Here is a 22,557-nt window from a genome sequence, read left to right as displayed (position 1 = left end):
CTGCACTATTTCAAGCGTAAATCTGTTCCACTATGAGCTTTTCAGAGGCTGCAGGCTCTGTCAGGATATATCCAGCTGCTGTTGTTGGGTCCTACACAGGCTGCAGTGTGGTCATTTGGTCTGGTGTGGTCCTCAACACCATACACAGGGAAATGCCTGCACAGTGGTCTCCTCCACAGGCTGCAGGGGACCTCTGCTCCATGGCTGGAGCATCTCTGCCAGCTCTCAGCTGTTTCTCACACTTCTCTTCCTCACTCTTCTCTTCCTCACATATTGCTGAGAGTATTTTTGCCCTTTAAGCACGTTTGCCTGCACTGGCTGAGGGGCTCAGCTGTGCCCAGTGCTGGGCCCTGTGCAGCCAACTGGAACCAGCCACATTCAGTGCAGGACAACCCGGAGTCTCCTCACAGAGGCTGCCAGGCAGTCCCAGCCCCACCATATTCACTCAGTGCAATCACAGAAGTTCATAAAGACCCTCTTGTTTCTATGACCTATCTTGGAAGACACTTTGCTTTAGAACTATAAAGTTACTAAAGTAATTAATTTTTCAGGGATTTTTTTTTCTTTTTATAGCAATATGTATCCCAGATCTAACTGTCAGGATGCAACAACTTAAAGCATTACACCCCATTGTTTATAAGACATTTCATTAAAAAAAATGAACCAAACCCATGAAAACCTGCAAATTCTAATTCCCTTTATCTATAATATTTGCCCCTGCTGCCCCAAGGAAACCAAGAACATTCCCCAACCTAGGGAATTAGCATCTGTCAAAATTCACAACACAAAATTCTGGTTTTCTTTCTGAGTTCCAAAATCCAAGGAAAACCCAATAGCAACACCACACTACTTTACTTCCCATATTATTCTTAAGCAATAAGAACCTACTTAGTAGTTACATTGGCTGGATGTATTCTTTTACAGGAAAATGATAATGCAAACAAGCAAGGAAACATGACAATATGCCTACCAAAACAGTGATTAGGCTTTGAGATGCAAAATATAGGCTAATTGCTTGTTCATTACCACCTTAAAAAGATTTTATGCATGTAGGAAAAAAACTTATTATGAAAATAGGCTTAAAAATATAAAGCCCTAATAAATGTTTTTACATTCTTTGCTACTACCTAAATATTTCACTTCAGGTCTTAAGTTAGTAAATCTGCTTTTCAAAAACATATTTTTCTTATAAATAATAATCTTATCTTTCCAAACCTAACTAAAGTAGCGGCCAGTGAAAGCAGCGGCATTATAAGCAGAATTTAAAATTAGTTTGTTAGCATGCTATGCAAACTTTAAAATTAGCTTGGTTTAATCCATTGCAAAAAAGCTCTATCACTGGAGAATCGCCCTGTGAAGTCTGGATCAAGCACATATTGTACATGGCACTTCAGCTGTGAAACCACATTTGAAATTTGAAACTCACAGTTCCCAAGAATAAACCTGGCCAGTCAGGTTTTCTGCACACCTGCCACAGAGGTTCAGATGCAGTAGTGATCAGATAGAAATAATTTTCAGATTTTTCTGTCAGGAATCATCTATCTTGCAGTACAGCATCCTACAGTACATGATTTTTAATTAATATTTAATCAAATTATTTCCCTATTTAAAAAGTGGAATTCCCATCCAGTATCGAGTCATGCTGTGTTGGTTTGTATGTAACACACTCCAGACACACGCCTCAACTGCCTACTGAAAAAACAACTCCTTGTTATAGCAAGACCTAGACTGTAACAAATGTGCTTTTGAAATGTCAACTTAACTTTAGCAGAAGACATGGAACGGTGCTGTGTTACTAGAATAAACAGGGCAAGACTGAAATAGTTGTAAATCAGCATGTGCATACAGCTGTCACCTTAAGTGATCTACCAGTGACTATGGAAAAGCTCTCTGGATTAGTGATTCAGTATTAACAGATTTAGATATACACTGTGAGCAATCAGGATATAACTAACAGGCTGAGCCATTTGACCAGTCTGAAGAACTGGTAGCTTGGTCTAACTCAAAACTTGCCTTTAGCATGATGCAGGAAGGATTTTTGATTTTTTGGTTTTCACATTTTATAGATTTTAGGAACACAACACCTGTAGCAAACTAGACTTTTAGTGGGTTAATATTTCTAGCAGTTTAATGTCTTTCTATCGCTACCCCCTGGCCCAGAACAGGGAGCTAAAATTCTTTAGCTGTTTAGTCTCTTGTTCAAGGTAGAAGATTGAAGGGTATCAGAGGAAGACAAACACAAGGCAAAGTGACCCAGAAGTAAGAACACTGAAAAACCTCCAAGAGCCCTTTGTGTGCTGAGAAGGACTGATGAAGAGGGGGTCTTATCGACCCCAGACCCAGTTCCTAGGGGGGTGGGACTGGGGCAGGACAGAGGTGGAACTGGAAATGTGTAAAGTCATTGGATGGATCATATTAAAAAAGCTACGGAAATTAAGGCTTGCCCACGCACACGCCGATGTATTCCTGGGCGGGCCTGGGTGCTCATTAAAGCAACTACCCTTTATCTTATCTCCTACTAAAATTTGGCTTGGAGTCTTTTTTACAGACTTTTAAGGCATCAAGAGCCAACTATCAGTTAATGACTCCAGTATATGAAATACTGGAAATGAAAACATACATGCTGCTGTCTTAGTGAGAACCAAGTCATAGAAATAAGTTTCCCACAATGAAATTCATATGATACTTCTCAGATTTCCATTTGGAGCAAAATATAATTGTATTATCCACCAACAACATATATCAGCCATGAAAAAAACAAAAGGGAAACACACACACACACACCCCTCCGATAGAATTATACCACACAGAAAGAACATCAGCCTAGAATTGATGACAAATCACCAAATTAAATTCCTTAGAAATCCCACCACATACAGAGAACAGATAGTTACTCATCAGGTGGGAAGACAGGCAACTTGTATCAACCTTAGAGAATGCAGACACACTGTGTGTGCCACTGGTTTTAAAGTTTATTTTATAGTATTTTTATGGCAGGAATCACTGCTACACTCCTAAAATAACTACTCGAGTATTGATCAGCTTTGCTGTATCTCACACAATGTACCTGCAGGCTGGCACAGAAGACCCAAAAGCTGCACCTGCACCAGCAGCATCAGAACAACAGAGTTCACAAGAAAACCATGAGCAAGGACCCACAGAAGGTATTCTGCCCTGGGAGAACAGCAATGCCTCACAGCACTGCTGTTCACTGGTGGAGAAAGTAGAGCATTGTGGACTTAGATTCATGGGGATAGGAATGGAAATCCCCACTCTAGGAAATCAGCAGTTACAACTAAAACAGAGCCTGCTCTACATGTAAAAGCCACTGTGACTTAAGATTAACTTTGTTTGAATCCAAAAATAAGTACCTTGACACAGTACAACTGTATTTCTATAAATGCAGTACTAACATTACTAGCAACAGGACTTACACTAACTAGGCAAGTCCAAGTCCTGATCTGTGAGGCTCATATCAACTTGTTATGAAAACTGACTCTATGAAGTAGACCTTGGTACCAGCTATTTCTTGTTGTGATACAAAATATAAGCATGAGATATCAAAGACCTTCAAACTACGGACATAGAAGAAAAGCAAAAGTTCCCAGAATGATAAACAAATCTTTAATGGTCAAATACTGGTCAGTGAAAACATGCAAACACCACAGCCAGAAGGCTGTTTTTGCTCTTGCTGGAAGCAGCTACTCAAGACAAAAAAACCAAACAGCCGAGCAACAGGGCAAGGAAGTGACAACATTGCAGCCTGGCATAGAAACCTTCTCCAGTATCACAGCTCATGCAATACAGGGTCATGTGCCTCCATCGTTTCACAAAAGATGGTTGCAAAGATCATAACTTTGGCAGCGTGGCAGGGATGTTGGCAGAAGGTACCTACTTCAGTTCTGTCCCTGTCCTGTCATCCACCGACCCCCAGCCCGTACTGAAGAGCTCTTCAACCAGGCTGCCTTGACCTCAGCAACCATGACCATCAAGAACAAAGATACCAGGCTGGCAATATGATACTGTCTCCACAGTACTGCATAGTTACAGCAATTTAGGGTATTTCAGATATAAGACTGACTGCTTTGAATACATAATGATAATCGTTAGTGTGTAAGAACTAACGTGTAGCAATAATTAACAATGTGTAAGAACTAATTAAAAGCACAAGGAATGCTGCTAATGAATGTCAGCTAAAACCTTTCATTATAAAGTTAAAATTTACCTGAATTATCAGTTTAAACTCTCCTATCACAGCTACTTCTAATTCCTTTACATATATATGTATGCATTTGTGTACATATCTATCTATATATGCACACATAATTAGTTGTGAAAGAGCTTAAAAAGAGAGCATAAGAACAACACTTCTCCTTAAAAGACAGCAACATCAAAAGCTTTAAGAATGTATTAGACCCAAGTGACTACAATCTGAGTTTAGTGCCTGGAGGCAAGGGGGTAGCAAATTCTGTTCCAACTACTTAACTGAGGAATGGTGGACATCAGTAGAGGGGAAAGGCACACCAAACAGATTCAAAATGTGTCTGAAGTTGACTAGACTATTTCATCTAATTTACATTGATTAGAATTCACCTGGAACAAAAGAAAAACAGCAACAGAAGTATATGCCCAAAGGAGGAGGCAAAAAGATGAATTGGGAGAAGGAGAAAAAAACACTCAAGTAAATCATCTGGAAAGAGCTATTCTGAATGTATGAAAAAAGTGAAAGGCCAGTAAGCTGGCAACTTCAGAACACAACTCAAAAAGAGATGGCTGGGTGCAGCTGCATATTAGCAAATAAGTATTCTGACCTTTTAACTTACCGTTCTATGAATGCTTATCCAAAAGGGAGGTTTAACATTGCACAAACACTAAATAGAGCCATTGAAAACGCCATTAATGGCTATCACAAGACACACCAGGTAAGCAACAGCAAGTTGCCTGGGAGGACTATTGAGCAACACTGCAACGCTGGAGGGGGTGGCATATGAACCAACTGTATGCAAGAACAAGAAATCAACCATAAATCAAAATTATGAAGATGCAGGGAAATTCAGATTGAGCAAGAACAAGGATTGCAAATACCAGAGAAAAATTTGCTGAGTTACAAAATCACAGCTGTAACACCTAAAGCAAATACAGAAATTATTTAAGACTTGATATAGCATCTATGAGAAATGCTCCACATCATGAAACTGCTCCAATATAAACCACTGGCAGGAATTATGATCCTGCAGTGGATGTCAAATAACGAACAGTGTTAGAATTTAATTATCTTAATCCAAAAGTCATGTGGAAGAATAATATTCTCATTGATAAAAAGAAATTGACAGAAGTATTGTTGGATTACAGCCCTAATTTCAAGTGTGTGGTAACACAGGATTACATTGATTACATTCAAGTACTCAAAACTAATCCTTCAGCAATATTAAGTAATTCTAAAGTATTTCTTTAGTACATATTACTGATTTCTTTTTTTTACATACATCTTGATCATTATGAAATGTTCACCATATTACAAAGAACACCTGAGGTGATCTGGATGTGTATTTTTTCATTTCTGACTTAGTTTCTTCAACACACATTAAGGACGAAATCACCAATTTCTCCACCTTATTGGCCAAATAATTGGTTTTTGATATATATATATATATCTCACATTTTCACTTCACATCAACCCATCCGTGGCTGGTTCACACAACTCACATGGCATAAAATAATTTGTACAGAAGATGTGAGTGCTAAAACTAATTGTCCAGAAGAATCCCGTATTTCAAGCAACTTCTGCCTGCTGCACCAGCAGCAGCCCAGCATCATTACCTCCTGGGCATTAGCTCTCCTTTCTCTTTCTCACTTCGCCTATTGATCTCTGGCATTTTTCTCATCACAAAAGAATCACCTTATGCCTTTCACCTTATGCCTCTATTTAGAATATCCATTTCTGACTTAACCAAGATCTTCCACCAGTCTGGATTTAGCTATTTGATTACTTGAGGCATCCACCAAAGCCTAAAAGTACTAATTGCCACATGTCCTAAATAAACCCCTGTCTAGTTTGGACTTGCATTATATGTCTTAGTTTACTCAGGTCATCTTTTTAGTAGCAATTAAGGCTGAGAAAGCACTTTATCAAATTACAGAAAATTAATTATTCAATTAAGTGCTCATCACGTCATACTAAACTAGATTGTTTTCCAACCTCAGAGTTGGAAACAACATTTTCCCATGCAATTAGCAATTATTACAAATTTACTGCTAGTGTTTCTGCCCAGGGCATAGATTTAAAGCTTAGCTTTTTTAATAAAAGCTTTCACTGACCAAAATCTGTCAGTTCCTCTTCAACTTAACTAGCAACAGACTGAATCAAACCTATCAGTAGATAAAAGCTGCAAATACAGCATTTTTTTTCTCAGGTCTGTTAGCTAGAACAAATTTTGGAGCAGTAGCTAAAAAAGAAGCAAATCCAAAGTTTATCCACATTACTCCTCCAAGCAGGTCCACTTCTATATCTTACCAAATCAACTGAGTCAAAAATGCTGTTACACTTCACATTCATCATGGCTAGGCTTCGCGAACGAAGATTTGAGAAGGGCACTACCCACGCTTGCTGCAAGCGTGCTGCTGGCTAAAAAGGCCGATATGGGATAGGCAGGTCCGGTCACAGAAGGCACAGCGGAACGTCTCCCTAGGTGACCTTGGCAAGGAACGGTTCTTTCTGCGTTGTCTTTTCTCCTCAAGACTGACTCTCCGTGCATTCTCAAAGGAAGCAGCAGCGTCGTGAATGGTGTGTCTCCATGAATCCCGATTGGAGGCCAGAGTGGACCATTGGTGGCAGTCAATATGGCCAAGGCTGAGGTGTTGTTTCAGGAAGTCCTTGTATCTCTTCTTCGGGGTTCCTCTCTTGCGGCAGCCGGTGGCAAGTTCACCATAGAGCACAATCTTTGGAAGGCGGTGATCCTCCATCCTGGAGATGTGCCCTGCCCAGCGCAGCTGAGTTCTCATCAGCATGGCCTCGATAATGCTGACCCCTGCCTGTTCAAGAACAGACACATTGTTCACGTAATCAGACCACTGGATGTTTAGGATTGAACGGAGGCAGCGCTGATGGAAGCGTTCGAGAAGCCGCAGGTGGTGGCGGTAGATGACCCATGATTCTTTGTTTTTGTTTGACTGCATGGAAGATGCCGGTTGGCCGTGGTTATCCAACCGGGTGTGGAGATGAGCTTTGTTTAGGTCACCTTTGCTAGGCCCCTCTCCGTGTGGAGCAAGCAGTGCTGTCCCTAGAAAAGGCTGCTTGGTCATTCAGGATGCTGCTGCAAGAGACTGTCATCTCCGGGGTCAAGTCTCTAATGACCCATATCCTGAACCGCCTGCATGCAGGGTTGGGTCTGCGGCTTCCAGCTGCTTCCTATCACCTGCCGTTTTCGACCCTCACCTGTCGCTACAGGGCTTTGCAATGTGGGTGAACCCTTTGAGCCTGCGCAATGGATTTTTTAGGTGAGGCACAGCGTGCGCAGAACTGGCCCCACCTTTTACTCCTAAGGTTCATCTGCCACGACCCAGTGAGTTTGGACAGTGACAGTGAATACCTCAGGACGTAGGTTTGGTTAGAGTATCCTTCTCTGAGATGGATGGCCTTACAGGGCTAAGCGAGCTCCATCTGCCCGGGTTTGGGGTTGGAGTTGTCCTTCTCCTAGGATGGTTGCCAGACGGCTAGCGAGCCCATCCTGCCCGTGGACACACTTTATCTGACCCTTCAGCTGAGACCTGTCTGGCATGGGAGACGCTACCGGCAGCACAAACCACCTCCAGCATAGCTCTCAACCTCATGAGGGCATGCAAGCTTCTCCCCCGCGACAAGGGGGTGTCCTTGGAGAAGATTTCACATTATACAAAATGTAAAAGCAACACACCAACACACTATTAATGACAAGGTCAATTTTTCAAAGTCTATCTTGAAAGACATGATTCTTCATACTACTAAGAGTATTTGCACTGACAGCTCCTTCAATTAAAAATAAACACCTTTATTCTAAAACTTAGAGATTTGTAACATTTGAAATCTCTGTTAAGAAAAGCTCTCATAGGAAGTTCTAGATCAGTTTTAATTGACGAATGTATGAAGCATCCTCTGTTAACTTGCCAATCTACTTTTACAAGTGTCAATCTTACTTCCTCTCACAAGTGCCCAATTATTAATGGTAGCCAATGTCATACTATAAATAAAACAGAAATACTACTAGAGTGAGGAAGGGCAGCTGTTCAGCCAGCCATATCTCTAAAACGTGGGGTATTTTAATTTTAGTGGCTGATTAGTGGAAACAAACATGTCACTCTCTATTCAGACTACACATAATGCAATGAGAAACTTAAAATTGAAAACTGCCAGTTGAGGTCTTTTATGTTTGGCATTCTTGTTCTTTTAGCAGACTGAAACTAACATACATTTATATCTGGCCAATTTATAAAACAAGTATTTATTAAATTCTTTAAAACAGCAATTTATTACTACTTGGGCGGGAAAAAAGCTAAGACAAATCGCTAAGCTCTCTCTCAGGCAGATTTCCATTTTCTTTTCCTTCTGCTTGTCCTGAGCTCCAGGTAACTACAAGAGTACTCAAACCCCCAGCCCTTTTAGAAGTTCATTCTGAAGGTAAATGGTTTGCTTGCAATTTGCATATCAATACAAAGCATCATTACTGCTTTCACCAAAGCAACCATGCCTTTGAATTACTGTTTCCGGAGAAACTAATGAGTTAGGGTACCTGAAAGTATCTCTACTATGAGAAGAGAATTTATTGCTCAGTCCTGGTTCAGGCATTTCCATAGAGCTGTCTAAACATCTCTTTAAAACATAATAAAAACAAAGTGTTCTAAAAATCCCCAAACTCATAATCAATAGCATGTTTCCATAGAGATTTTGATGTGAGTACACACCATGGCAGTATAACCAAAGCCAATCACTGCATCACAGCTATTGCATCTTGTTTAAGCAACCGAACCAGGACATTTTCCTACATCAGTAATAAACACAGAAAGATGAAGACTAACCACTGGATTAAAGCAACCTGGCAGATATACATTCTGTCTGAAGAAAAGTTGAAGTTTTAAGTTGGAACTCAAGCTTTTGGAACTCCTCCTGTGTAGGCAGTCACCTCTAGTGACAAAAAAATACAGAGTTCACACATGGCATTCTTAAAATCTATTAAGTATGACACTTCTCTAAGCATTTTTCACAATCATCCATGTGGGTCCATGCAGAAGAGCTACCCTGACTAGGCAAATCTTTTCTGGAAAAACCCTAGACCTAACCAGATAAACACTTGGTTGATAAGAACCTATAAGAGTATTTGAGAAGCTATTAACATAAATTACTGTCATGATTAAATTAGTGCTGGCCTTTCTGCAAGAGTGTCTGAAGTGGAGGTCACAGTTCATTACTTGATGTAATCCAATGAGTAAATAAATATTCACCCTTTAGTCCTCTATTCCAGAAAAATCACCTCTTTTCAGACCCAGTAGTCCAAATATATCCAATATTTTCCATTAAATTAAAGACTACTGACACAAGATCATACCTGTTCTGGTGATATGACAATACAATTCTGCACTTGAAACATCTGAAAAAGCTAATTTAACTAGTCTTTCATTAAATAAAGGGGAGAGATGACCATCTTACAAAATATTCCTGAAGAATTATCTATCAAGCCCCTAACCAATGCAATACAAAGGATGAAATGAGCAGAAGCAACTCTGGGTTTCCACATACAACATTCACATCTCAATTATATTATGACTTAGAATTAGACTGATCATCACTGCTGAAAGTATGGTAAGACTACTCAAGGACAGCAGCTTTCCAAATTTATGCTTACATGTCAACAAGAGGAGGACATTCTATAACAGTAGTAGAATTGATTATGCACGAAAAATCATTACATTCCCCACTGGCTTCAAACATGCACACCTAACCTGAGTGCCTAAAAGAAAGCTTCATGGAACTCCAACCACCTTCTCCTACACTGAAACATTAGTGCAGTCGACACCATCTCCTGTCACTCCTGTCCCACATCACACCAAAGGAAAACTTACTGAAATACACCAGGTTAGGGCAGAAGTAGTTACCATGCCTGATTCTGGATCAGCAAGATCAAGGGAAACTGAACTTACAGTATAGTGAAAGATGGTTGAAAAATATTAAAGATTAAGATCCCAACTACATCAAATTAGCACAACTGAACATTAAACCAGTAAGAAATGTGATTTCCCCTCCTTACCAAAGTAATCACAAGCCATACAGTAAAGAGTAGGTTCCACTGACAGCAATTATCATCTCAACACTTACTTTACCAGTTTGGTGTTCTCCTATGCATTTAAATCCACGCTAGAAAGCTTCTAGTTAGTAAAAACATTACAAGGACACAGAAGTAAACATTAGCTATCTGCCTCAGGAAGAATATTTTAAACATCTACCTTTGAGCATAATCAATTTTCAATTGAAAGCATTTGGCTACGAAACAACTGTCAAACTAGAAGCATTCACGCTAAAACTCTGGTTTAGAAGTATAAAATCTGAAAATCAAAGAGACAGAATAAGTGCAGGGCTGTTTCAAAAGTATATTTCTATATCCCAGAGACATGAAATGATCCAATAGTATTCCTGAACCTCTAAAATTTATACAACAATAATTTCAACTAGAAATCATTAACAGGAACTTACTAGCTTTCAGGGAATGCTATTTGAATTGTAATTAACCAAATAAACTGTCAAATACCACTCATAAAGCATGAGCTTGAATGAAAATGGAACAACTAAAATATCAGATTAACTTCCAGAATTATGGCCACTTTTAATTCTTTCTCAATGTACTCAAGAATTTCAGGAACTGAAAACTAAATGCAACAATTCAACTCCAAGTTACCACATGTATCAGTGCCAGGCAGAACAGGAACCATTACCTGTGTTACAAACTTGCTAGCCAGAAGACATGGTCCCCACTTCCCCTTACAAACTGCAATGTATCAAAACATTCCAGCACCAAGGGCAGTATCACTGCTACCTCTCATGCCACCACCACAGACGGCAGAGATATGCTCCACAGTGTGATTTCAGACATCCTTTGGTCCATATCCTTGTCCAAAACTTCCCGTCTCTGCCTGGTTGGCACGCTAAGCCTCCTGCTGATGAGAGGCTTGTTGGAAGTTCTGATCAGAGGATTAACAGACTGCCAAAAGTACACCCAAGTCAGAACTCCTAGAGACTGTTGTTGTGCGTGATGAATTCCTGATTAAGTCACTTCTTGAGCAAGGTTAAAAAGTTTAAGCCTTTTAAAAATAGTTTTAAATACATTAGGTGATCTGTTTTAATTTTTAGATGACTGTAATACCTGTAAATGTAAGAACCTCCTTTCCTTCACAAGCATTTTTCCAAAATGCATCCGGTTGATGCAACCAATCCAGTCTTTTTTCCTTTTTTTTTTTAAACAAAGATATCTTTAATAAAATCCTAGTTGAGCTGATTATTACTAAGAAAGAATACTTTTTTTGGTCATCTTTAATTCAGTTTTAAAAACCCCCACATATTTGGTGGGATAAGAACATAAATCCTAAGATTTAACACTACTACTGTAGAACTTGTGTGCTACATAGATGTTTGGCTGTTTTTACCCCAAGTAACATGACTGGACTGACTATTTAATGGTATTGCAGAAAAACTACAGCAAGCTTTTTGACAAGAATTAGTCATAATGCATATCATAATTCCGAAAGCCAAAAAAGAAGATTTTATTTCTTTACTTTCTAAGGCCAATTCATCTTTATAAGATTTCACACAATAGTAAAGATTGTAAAAGACCTCTAATATCGCCATGTCCAACAATCAACCCAGAGCAACCTCCACATTCACCATCAAACCATGTCCTAAAGTGCCACATCCACAGGGGGGCTTTTTAACACTTCCATTGATGGTGACTCCACCACTTCCCTGGGCACTCTGTTCCAATGTTTTATAATACCTTCTCTGAAAAAAGATTTTTCTAATATCTAATCTAAACCTCCCCTAGCACAACTTCAGGCCATTCACTTTGTCCTGTAACTTGTTAGCTGGCAGCTAGACCAAAGGTCACCTGGCTGTCACCTCCTTTCAGGTAGTTGCAGAGGACAGGAAGGTACTCCCTGAGCCTCCTTTTCTCCAGGCTAAACAACTCCAGCTACCTCAGCCGCTCCTCATAAGACTTGTGCTCATTTATATGTAGGCTCTCTATTCTTAGTGTATTCTGAACCTTCTTTTAGCATTAGACAAAAGCAGCAACACAAACTTTTTCAAAGGGAGCATGTAGAAGAACACTTTCTTTTGGAAACATTCTACAGAGTAATATTCTATTCAGAAAGTACACTGCAAGAACTGCTACCCTCTCTAGCACAAAGATAGTGAAGGTACCCTCTCTACCCTCTCTAGTGCAAAGATAGTGAAGGATGGTAGTTCCTCTGGGAAATTGGTCTGGGGTCTTAGGATGACTCCTGGAAAAATCTTAGCAGCCTTTAGAGGCAAACAGTATCTCTACCCACAAAACCCTCTAACATAAGAAACAAAAAGCTGCTTAGTGAAGCCACAAATGAGAACAGGTTGTTTGCTTATTAGGAACTTCTTGCCCTGCTCCACAGAGCTCCACTGATACCACAAAGTGTCATAAGTAGATCACTGAGAGAATTGGCCATATCTGTGTTTGCTTTCACCAGATACAAACATATAATGCCTCAAAACATGAAATGACAGCAATAATGAAATAGTACTTACTGTAATCACAGCCTTGCTCAGACAGATAGAGCCTCTGCAGCCATACTCCGTTTCATCTTCAGACTTGTAATAACTGAGTGTGTTGCTTTTCAGAACTACCCACCGATCCTGCCACCCATGAATGTAGTTGGTCCACTGTAAAAAAAAATTTTCAAAGATCAGCTAATAAAGAGAGAACAACAAAAATAATCATGATGGGTATTTTTCAGGCTTTTGAGCACCTGCAGTAAAAAGCAACTTATTTTTACACTTTACTCCCAATTGAGAGCTTTTTTCCTTCTCAGAGCTCCTAGAATAATTTTACAAACTCATAAAGGTACAAAAACTTGGTTGTTTCAAAAGGCCTACAAGATGACAGATGTTTTGACTGCAGCTGCACTACCAAAGCCAGTTACAGTAAAGGTAATAAGCATACTGATAACACAAATTAAAAAAAGCAGGGAAGGGGGAAAAAATCAAGTATTAACTACTAAGGAGAGTTTAGACATCTGATTTAAATCAGGACTTAGGCCTAAAAGACTTAAGTGGAACTTGAAGTAAGGTATTTTATATAAAATGCCACATAAAGCTCTCTTCATATAAATACAAACATGCATTGTCCCATGATACTTTAAATAACTATTGTAGTCCCTAGAGGAATCAGTTTTTTATCAGTTTAATATTGCCCATAGATACTACTTTAGGTTTTAATTCTAATCACTTTCACTAAGAAGACATTTGTTTATCAGCAGACATCCAGTCATGCTTTTGCTGGTCAGATTTTTCTAGAGACTCCACATCACACATGGAATAAAACCGATATTCCAGGAACAAATTCTGGATTAATTCTAGAGAGAGCCAGTGAGAAGTAACTAAAAGTTCTGATTATTAATCTTGTATTTGCAACATCTTCCCAACTGCACTTTGTAAAATCATATCACAGATAGAAAATCAGTACTATCCTATAATGCTGACAATACACTGGTGCTTAGTCTTCAATCACAGTAAAAATACTGTAAATTTGACAAAAACAGAAACAGAAGCTTTGAAAACAACCTTATCAGACTAGCATTTCTTTGATGATGACAAATCTTATTTAAGAAAAAGCTCAGAGAAGTAAGCTCTCATTAGCAGTCAAGTCTAACCATTATTCATCATTCTGTAATATAAAAATTAAGAGGGAGAAAGTCAACTAATCATCTTATTTCCATATTGTACTACACTCCTTAGTTAACACATATTCCATAACTACATGTTAACTCTCGTAATAAGGAAAAAATGTATAGCTGAGCAAATTCTAACAATTTTCAAATGTAGGCAAGAGCTTAACTTGCTTTCCAAATACAAAGCCCTTTTTCATCTCTTAATACATCCAATTGCTCAGTTCACCATTACTTAAAGAAAGCCTCAGCCATACTCAGTAACCAATAGCACAAGTGGTCATGGAGGTATGTTATCTCCTGCCTTCCTCTTTCCTCTCTCTCATGTTCCCAACTCCTCCCAAGAGGTGAAAGGCAGAGTTCAAAGTTGTCTTGGGCAGAAAAGCAAGAGAAAGGCACCTTTCCTTCTTTGAAAAAGAGAGACAAATATAGCAGTCAATCTCCACCTGCTGTTGCAATCCAAATGTGCCATAAATTAAGAGACTCCTTAAAGAATATTTGGGCAGGCACAAAGTTTTGGATGAGAAAAGACCATTGTTCTTCCAAGCATCTAGATTCTTGGGCTTTAAGAAAGAGTCTTTCACACTGAAGGTCTTTTTCTGTATCCACCTAAAAATTGTTAGCAGGAAATAAAATGGAAAAGAAGCCTAGAGTATTGAAACATTTCAAAAGACCAGCAGGAAGTACTTCTAACAAGTTTCTCTTACCAAATTACTCCATTTCCTTCAAAGCTTTTCTCTTTACTGATGAGCAGAACTACCAAAACACTACTAAACCCACAGCAAACTTAATTATATTCAGTAAGTTATCAAAAATAGGTATTTGTTTAGTAGAAAGTTTGGCATGATACCATTTCTTTTCAATTCGTTTGTCTCAATTATTACGGAGGTATCAACTAACAAAAGGCAACCTCATTCCTCAAACATACTCACTGCAACAGGTTTCACCACACTTGACTATTCAGATTAAATTTCTCACAGTAAAGACTGTGTTTGCTACACTCAACATATTCATCCAAAAAAAGCAAAAAGTTTGCACATACCTAAGCTACAGAATGCCTGAAGCCAAGGCTTCACCTCTTAATGCCAGTGAGAAACATAATCTGGACTTCATCTTTGATTTGCTAACATAAAAATTAATTACGTCCCACAGATTACATCCCTTCTAATGAAGGAACTATCTTACCACAGGAAAATTTTGCAATGAAAAAAAACCCAAACAAAACAGCAAAACTACACCAACCAAAATATCATATTGTAGCTACTCCAACACCACCTCACAGCCCTCTCAACCCTCCCTCCACCATCCACTATTAGATAAGATCTTACAAATGAAAGCAGAGATCCTTTGTCACTCCTAACCATTCCTCTTATCTCTGGAAGGATGGAAGTATATCCATCCATATCCATTTTCAGGATGGAAGCAGATCAGAGGGTAGCTCACAACAAGCAGTGTGAGCTCAGTTATGGCTATTTTCTCCGCATTCAGAACCAGTTTAAGATCTCTGTAACCTGTACCTCCTACGTTGGCTTGTGCCCAACCTTACTGTGTAGGGCAGGGAAAAAAAAATTCAAAACATAGTGCTTTAATTCTAAACAGATTTCAAAATTATCCTGACTATACTTTCTGTAATTAAAAAAAATCGTGTTCAAACTTAGTAATTTAGTATTCAACTTCAAAGTACTTCTAAAAATAACATTTCCCAGGACCACCCTACACCTACTTGGATATCACCTTACTTTCACCGATAAAAGAGAGAAGAACTATGGCTATTTTAAAAAGGGGAAACAAGCCGTAGGGCCATTTTCCTTTTCCGCTCCTCCCGTTATCTCTTGCTACAGAAGTGTTTCATCGCCCTGTTTCGATCCTTGCTCTGAACGCCGTGTCCTCTCCCGGGGCGCCGTGACACCCAGGCGCGGGGAGCGCTCCCGGAGCGCCGGCGGCTGCTCCCCGGGAAGGGCCGGGCCGGGCGGCCCCCCGGGTGAGGGGAAGGGCCGGGCGGCCCCCCGGGGAAGAGACGGGCCGGGCTGGCCCCCCCGGGGAGGGGAAGGGCCGGGCTGGCCCCCCCGGGGAGGGGACGGGCCGGGCTGGCCCCCCCGGGGAGGGGACGGGCCGGGCTGGCCCCCCCGGGGAGGGGACGGGCCGGGCTGGCCCCCCCGGGGAGGGGACGGGCCGGGCTGGCCCCCCCGGGGAGGGGACGGGCCGGGCTGGCCCCCCCGGGGAGGGGACGGGCCGGGCTGGCCCCCCCGGGGAGGGGACGGGCCGGGCTGGCCCCCCCGGGGAGGGGACGGGCCGGGCTGGCCCCCGGTGGAAAGGCCGGGCTGCCTCGGGCGCGGGGGGCGGCGGGGCCCGGAGCCGGCGCGGCTGTGCCTGGCAGCAGCCCCGCCGTCAGGTGGTGCCTGCCTTGCTCCGGCCGTGCCAGCGCCGCCCGCGGAGCCGCCCCCCCCCGCCCGGCCCCTCGGCCCGATCGGCGGCTGACAGGGCTGGGAACGAGGCGGGGGGCGCCGGGCTGCGGACAGAGGCGGCTTACCTTGCTGAGCACCCCGCAGAGCTCAATGGGCAGCCCGAGCTCGGTCTCGGGGTCCTCCTCGGAGCCGGAAGAATGCCAGCTCTGGTTGTCCGACATGGAGACCGGAGCCGCAGCCACCGCCGAGCCGGGAAAGAGCCGGAGCGGCCCTCGCCCACAGCAGCCTCCTCCTTGTCCTGCCGAAGGGACGGGAGCGCCGGACTGTCCCCGAGAGGGTGCCGCCGAGTGCCGCCCGTCCCTGCCCGCGGCCAGCGGGCGCCCAGGCTCGGTGAGCGGCTCCCCCGGCGCGGCCCCGCAGTCCCCGCCCGCGGCCGCGGCCACAGCACCGGCAGGGAGGGGCGAGCGCGCGCCCGCTCAGCGCGCCGCCGCCGCCGCCGCCATCTCGGGTGGATGAGTGACAGTCCCGCCCCGCAGGCCGGGCCGCGCGGTGCCCCACGGGAGCTGTAGTCCAGCCCCACGGGACCGGCAGCTTGGGCACCGTTGGTGACCGTTGGTGCCGCAGGGCATGCTGGGAAGTGTAGTCTCACTCCCGCCGGCAGGCGGACGCCATGTTGGTGTCGTCGTTCCTGCGGCTGTGGCAGCGCCGGTGGGTCTCGCCTCAGCGCCCCCGGTGAGGGCAGCTCCGCGCCCGAGCGCGGCACTGCTGCTCGGGGCCATGTCTTTTGCTTTATCTTCAGCGAGGCGAAGCGTCTCTCTGCCTGTGCTTGCTTTTTAGGGTGAGGAGATGTAGCCTCGTCGTCCTCGCCTCGAGCTGGCGGGAGTCCTGGGGGTGGGGGGTTTGAGTGCCAAACTTTTCCCTAATCAGAGATGGTGGAGTCGGCGGGAAGGGCTGGGAAGTGCTGCCGGCTCCCAGTGAAACGTGGCGGAGGGCGGGATCCGTGCGGTTCTGCTTCCCGGTGATGCCCAGAGGGATGGGATGGGCAGACCGCGGACTGTGATGGGTCAGCGCTCGGCAGCAGCAGCTGAGGAACTGCAGGTGTCCGAACAGCATTTATGAAGCTGCTTTCGCAGTTCAGGGAACGAAACTGTGATTTCTTCCTTCAGGCTTGTTCTGAGATACGTGCATTCGTCCGTGTTTATGGACAGAGGAGTATTTACAGAACGGGAAAGAACCCCGCTATTGAACCTGTCACTTCATGCCTTATGGGCAGATACAGTGAGTTGGGAAGGACTTAAGGTTCGTACTAACTTACCTCCTTTCTCGGGATTTTTTGGGTGGGGAGAAAGTGTGTTAAATGATGTTGGTTGAGGCAATTTCAGTTTTAGAAAATACACTTCTGATTATATCGCAAGAGCAATGCTCTTTTCACTGACTTCCTTGTGACAAATAATAATGTATACTTTTGAAAGTTTCCATTGAGGGTTTCAAATTTAAAGAAAAAAAACATTCACAGAGCTACTTACACACATTCTCTATATGTAGCGGCTAAAATTTAAATAATTTTTGTGCCTGAGTTAGGTCTCAGGTGTAGGGATATTTACAATGAATGCAGTGCTAAGAGTGATTCATAAAGCAGCATCATTGTCCTAAACAATTAGAAATAAATGACAGTCACAGACATCGTAATATTTCTGTAATGCACAGAACAAACTTCTACAGGAATTTACTCTGGATGCTACTTTAGACAATTTTCTAATATACAAAACATTGCTGAAAATCTGTGCTCTTTGGTTAACCATCTATTTGGAAAGAAACTAAGCAGAGTTATTTCTTCTTGGTGTCAGTTGCAATGTAGTGTATTTGACAAGCAAGCAGAGTGGCTAAGTTTTGTAAATGTTGGTATGTATGAGAATAATTTATAGTTCTTCTCTGCAATACATTGTTGAAGTTAACTGGTGTCACCTGTAAAGCCAGTCCTGTTTTCCCTGTTAAACTCCGAATGAACTTCTTTCTCCAGCCTGATCCAGAGAAGGAGAAGAGACATGTCTGAGCAAATCCTTCTGGCAGTGGCAGTGACGTGTACACAGCCATTCCTGTCATGCTTTCGGTCTGAGATTATTCACTGACTTACAGAAGTAGCCTGCTTGCTTTTCCCTCCCCCCACCCCCAGGACACTGGCATAGCTGTCAGGTGTTAAAAAATAAAAATGCCTAGGGAGGGGTTTTTTCGATTGTTCAACAAACATATTCATCCTCTGCAGAGAGAATATTTGTTTTGATTTTTAATTTCTGGCTAGCGTTTTTTAGCCAAACTGCAAATGAAAAAATGCTGGATGCTAAAAGGTTTTAATTTTCAACGTTTCATATAATGCATTGCCTGTGATAGCTCAGATTTTTTTTTACATCAGTTACATGCTCCTAATATGTCTTATTTTTTCCATACTGTCACCAGCTTATGTTCCTCCAGCAGCTGTATTTGGATTGTGAATACCTTGTGTAAATTACCTCGTTTTTTCTAATGTTCTAACCATCTTTTTGAAATATGATGTGCTGTCTGTTGCTCTTAATGAAATCAGGCCATATCAATATTAGTGCGTGGTGTAGTGGGAGTCAATTTGTAAAGCAAAGATTTAGTGCTGAGGACTTGAAGTTCTTCCTATGAATGCTTTGAGAGGTGTTTCCTTGCACTGCAGTGGTCTGATCCCATCAAGGTCACCCACACTAACAACTGTCATGTGGCAGGTGTGCTCTGGAAGCACAGTCTTCCCGTTCAGTATGGATAGAAAGGAATCTGGTTTTCCTTCTCAAAGACCAGTCACGGGTGCAAACCAAAGCATGGGAAGTGGAGATCAAACTAATGTGCTGATGCACTCACTCCTCTCTACCTCCTTCTGAGCCTTTTCACTGGACTTCTTTTTTTGCACTTGATTGCTCCCTGTGTTCTTTCATTGCAAGTGCCCGCATCCGCAGTCTGTACCCCTTCCAGTGCCTTCAGATGGCTACAAGCTTACAAATTACTCTTTGAAGTGGAGTCATCAACTTAGAGCAGCAGAACAGGTAATTTTGTTCTGTATTGCTGATACATTGTTTATAATGCAAAAATGGAGGGTTGAGTTTTACTTCTGAGGTTATCAGTCGTAACAAGCACTGTGAAGTGGGTAACTTTATAAATATCTTTTTTTTTCTTCTCCCTTTTTGTGTATGGTTTTTCCACTATCAGACCTTCTGTTTCAGGGTGTTCATTGTAAGTTTTTTAAGCAGTCATCACTACTATATTGTCTCGGTTTGAGGGGAAAAACCAAAATGTTTTACCCACAAGCAGGGGAGGGGCCTCCTCCACAATAATCACACCACTCTTTATCAAATTTAAGAAAAGGAATTTTAATACAAGAAGGATAACTGCTATATATATATATATGTAAACAGACTAGTGCAACCCACTTCCCCAACACCATAAGAGAAAAAAAAAAAAAAAAAACAAGAACAAAACCCAGCAGGTTTTCCTCCGGGAGAAAAGGGTTATACTTAAGTGTCCTTGTCACAGCCCAGCTGGCTGCAGAGTGAGTTTCAGTCCCTCTCCAGCGAAACAGACGAGCAGTGGGCTTTCAGATGGACTCAGTCTCTTCCCCTGTGTTCCCCGTCCAAGAAGCAGGAAGGTACGAGCAACCAGCAGCAAATCCAAGGCAGGCAGCAGCACGGCAGGAAAAAAAAAAATAGTCCGAAGTAGGCAGCGGCAAGACAGCCAGGGAAAACCCCAGCAGTAACCAGCAGGGCAGCCTGCCTCCTTGGAGCCCCCACTCCCCCGTTCCGCCGAGCCAAGACTGAGGAGAATATCCAAAAAAAAACCAAAAGAGACAAACCTGCCCCCACCCCAGTGATCACAGTTAACTGCTTCTTTTGTTAACCGCTGGCCTGGGCAGTTAAGTGGCCGGGGAGAGAATTTACATAATAATCCCAAACTACAACATTATCCACCCCTAAATTCTCTTCCATGCCGATACTCTACATTAAACTTAAATTTTCTTTCAAATAATTAAGTGTTTACAAATACAGCAATATGAGTCGTTTACCCAGAGATAAGTTCCCCTTGAGGTACACATCGTGTCTCTCCATCATCCTGCATCACCCACCAGGTGGAACCAGATCCTTGAGCAAAGACAACCCCACGAATGGGTTTGCCTTTGCCTGAGGCAGGGTTGATCCAGACTGTTTTCCCTAGCATACCTCTCAGGTGTATTACAGGGACTTTGTCTCCATCTACAGTGTGAAGGGGTTCTGATTGGGCAGGGCCGGCTCGATTGACAGAGCCTCTAGTGTTGACTAGCCATGTAGCCTTTGCTAAGTGTTGATCCCAGTGTTTGAAAGTCCCTCCACCCAACGCCTTCAAAGTGGTTTTCAACAGTCCATTACACCGCTCAACTTTCCCGGCAGCTGGTGCATGGTAGGGGATATGATACACCCACTCAATGCCATGTTCTCTCACCCAGGTAGCAACTAAGCTGTTTTTGAAATGAGTTCCATTATCTGACTCAATTCGTTCTGGGGTGCCATGTCGCCACAGCACTTGTTTTTCCAGGCCTAGGATGGTGTTCCGAGCAGTGGCGTGAGGCACTGGGTGTGTCTCCAGCCACCCTGTGGTTGCTTCCACCATGGTGAGCACATAGCGCTTGCCTTGGCGGGTCTGTGGCAGTGTGATGTAGTCAACCTGCCAGGCCTCCCCGTACTTATACTTATCCCAGCGTCCACCATACCACAGGGGCTTCACTCTCTTAGCCTGCTTAATGGCAGCACATGTCTCGCAGTCGTGGATAACCTGAGAGATAATGTCCATGGTTAAATCCACCCCTCGGTCTCGTGCCCATTTATAAGTGGCATCTCTGCCCTGATGGCCCGAGGCATCATGGGCCCATCGAGCCAAGAACAGCTCTCCCTTGTGCTGCCAGTCCAGATCTGTCTGTGATACTTTCACTTGCGCAGCTCGGTCTGCCTGTTGGTTGTTGAGATGTTCCTCATTGGCCCGATTTTTGGGCACGTGTGCATCTACGTGGCGGACTCTCACAATCAGCTTCTCTACTCGGGTGGCAATATCTTGCCATATATCGGCAGCCCAGATGGGTTTCCCTCTGCGTTTCCAATTGGTTTTCTTCCATCGGTCTAACCATCCCCAGAGAGCATTGGCCACCATCCATGAGTCGGTGTAGAGGTAAAGCTTTGGCCATTTCTCTCGTTCAGCAATGTCCAGGGCCAACTGCACGGCTTTAAGCTCTGCAAACTGACTCGACCCACCTTCTCCTTCAGTAGCTTCTGCAACTTGTCGTGTGGGACTCCATACAGCTGCTTTCCATTTGCGATTAGTCCCTACAATGCGACAGGAGCCATCGGTGAAGAGGGCGTAGCGTATTTCCTCTTTTGGCAATTGATTGTATGGTGGAGCTTCTTCCGCACGTGTCACCTGCTCTTCCTCTTCATCTGCTAGACCAAAATTTTCACCTTCAGGCCAGTTTGTGATGATTTCCAGGATCCCAGGGCGATTTGATTTTCCTATACGGGCGCGCTGCGTAATCAGGGCAATCCACTTGCTCCAGGTAGCATCAGTGGCGTGATGTGTAGAGGCAGCCTGTCCTGACAACATCCACTTCAGCACTGGTAGTCGAGGTGCCAGAAACAGCTGTGCTTCTGTGCCAATCACCTCTGAGGCGGCTTGAACTCCTTCATAGGCGGCTAGGATCTCTTTCTCTGTGGGGGTATAGTTGGCTTCAGATCCTCTGTAGCCTCGGCTCCAGAATCCAAGTGGTCGGCCTCGAGTCTCACCAGGCACCTTCTGCCAAAGGCTCCAAGACAGGCCATTATTCCCGGCAGCGGAGTAGAGCATGTTCTGTATGTCTGGTCCTGTCCTGACTGGTCCAAGGGCTACAGCCTGAGCAATCTCATGCTTAATCTGGTCAAAGGCTTGCTGCTGCTCAGGGCCCCAGTGGAAATCATTCTTCTTACGGGTTACCAAGTAGAGAGGGCTTACGATCTGACTGTATGCTGGGATATGCATCCTCCAGAACCCTATGGCACCCAGGAAGGCTTGTGTTTCCTTTTTGCTGGTGGGTGGAGACATTGCTGTGATCTTATTGATGACTTCTGTTGGAATCTGACGGCGTCCATCCTGCCACTTCACTCCCAGGAACTGGATCTCTTGGGCTGGTCCCTTAACCTTACTCCGTTTG

General features: G+C 43.3%; 2 protein-coding genes across 7 annotated transcripts in view; one reads left to right on the top strand and one right to left on the bottom strand.

The window, feature by feature from the left end:
- CERT1 (ceramide transporter 1) overlaps positions 1 to 16,843 on the bottom strand; it is a 78,389-nt gene extending 61,546 nt beyond the window's left edge. Inside the window, exons 1-2 of one of the 3 annotated variants that reach the window (XM_071580532.1) lie at positions 16,466 to 16,843; positions 12,797 to 12,931 (exon numbers count right to left, since the gene is read on the bottom strand). In XM_071580532.1, coding sequence (XP_071436633.1) covers positions 12,797 to 12,931; positions 16,466 to 16,561 — 231 coding nt within the window. In that variant the 5' untranslated portion in view covers positions 16,562 to 16,843. The remainder of the gene's footprint in view (positions 1 to 12,796; positions 12,932 to 16,465) is intronic. The other 2 variants (XM_071580531.1, XM_071580533.1) reach the window with 2 other exon arrangements.
- Positions 16,844 to 16,996: 153 nt separating this feature from the next.
- The window catches only part of POLK (DNA polymerase kappa), a 44,337-nt gene continuing 38,776 nt past the window's right edge, over positions 16,997 to 22,557 (top strand). For 2 of the 4 annotated variants that reach the window (XM_071580133.1, XM_071580136.1), the window contains exons 1-2: positions 17,005 to 17,178; positions 17,507 to 17,639. The gene's annotated coding sequence lies outside the window, so the exon portion shown is untranslated. Of the gene's footprint in view, positions 17,179 to 17,292; positions 17,640 to 22,557 lie in introns of those variants that run through there. The other 2 variants (XM_071580135.1, XM_071580134.1) reach the window with 2 other exon arrangements.

Source organism: Pithys albifrons, chromosome Z (genome assembly GCF_047495875.1).
Source record: "Pithys albifrons albifrons isolate INPA30051 chromosome Z, PitAlb_v1, whole genome shotgun sequence".
In the NCBI taxonomy this organism is placed as follows: domain Eukaryota; kingdom Metazoa; phylum Chordata; class Aves; order Passeriformes; family Thamnophilidae; genus Pithys; species Pithys albifrons.
This window is presented reverse-complemented; position numbering and strand designations above follow the sequence as displayed.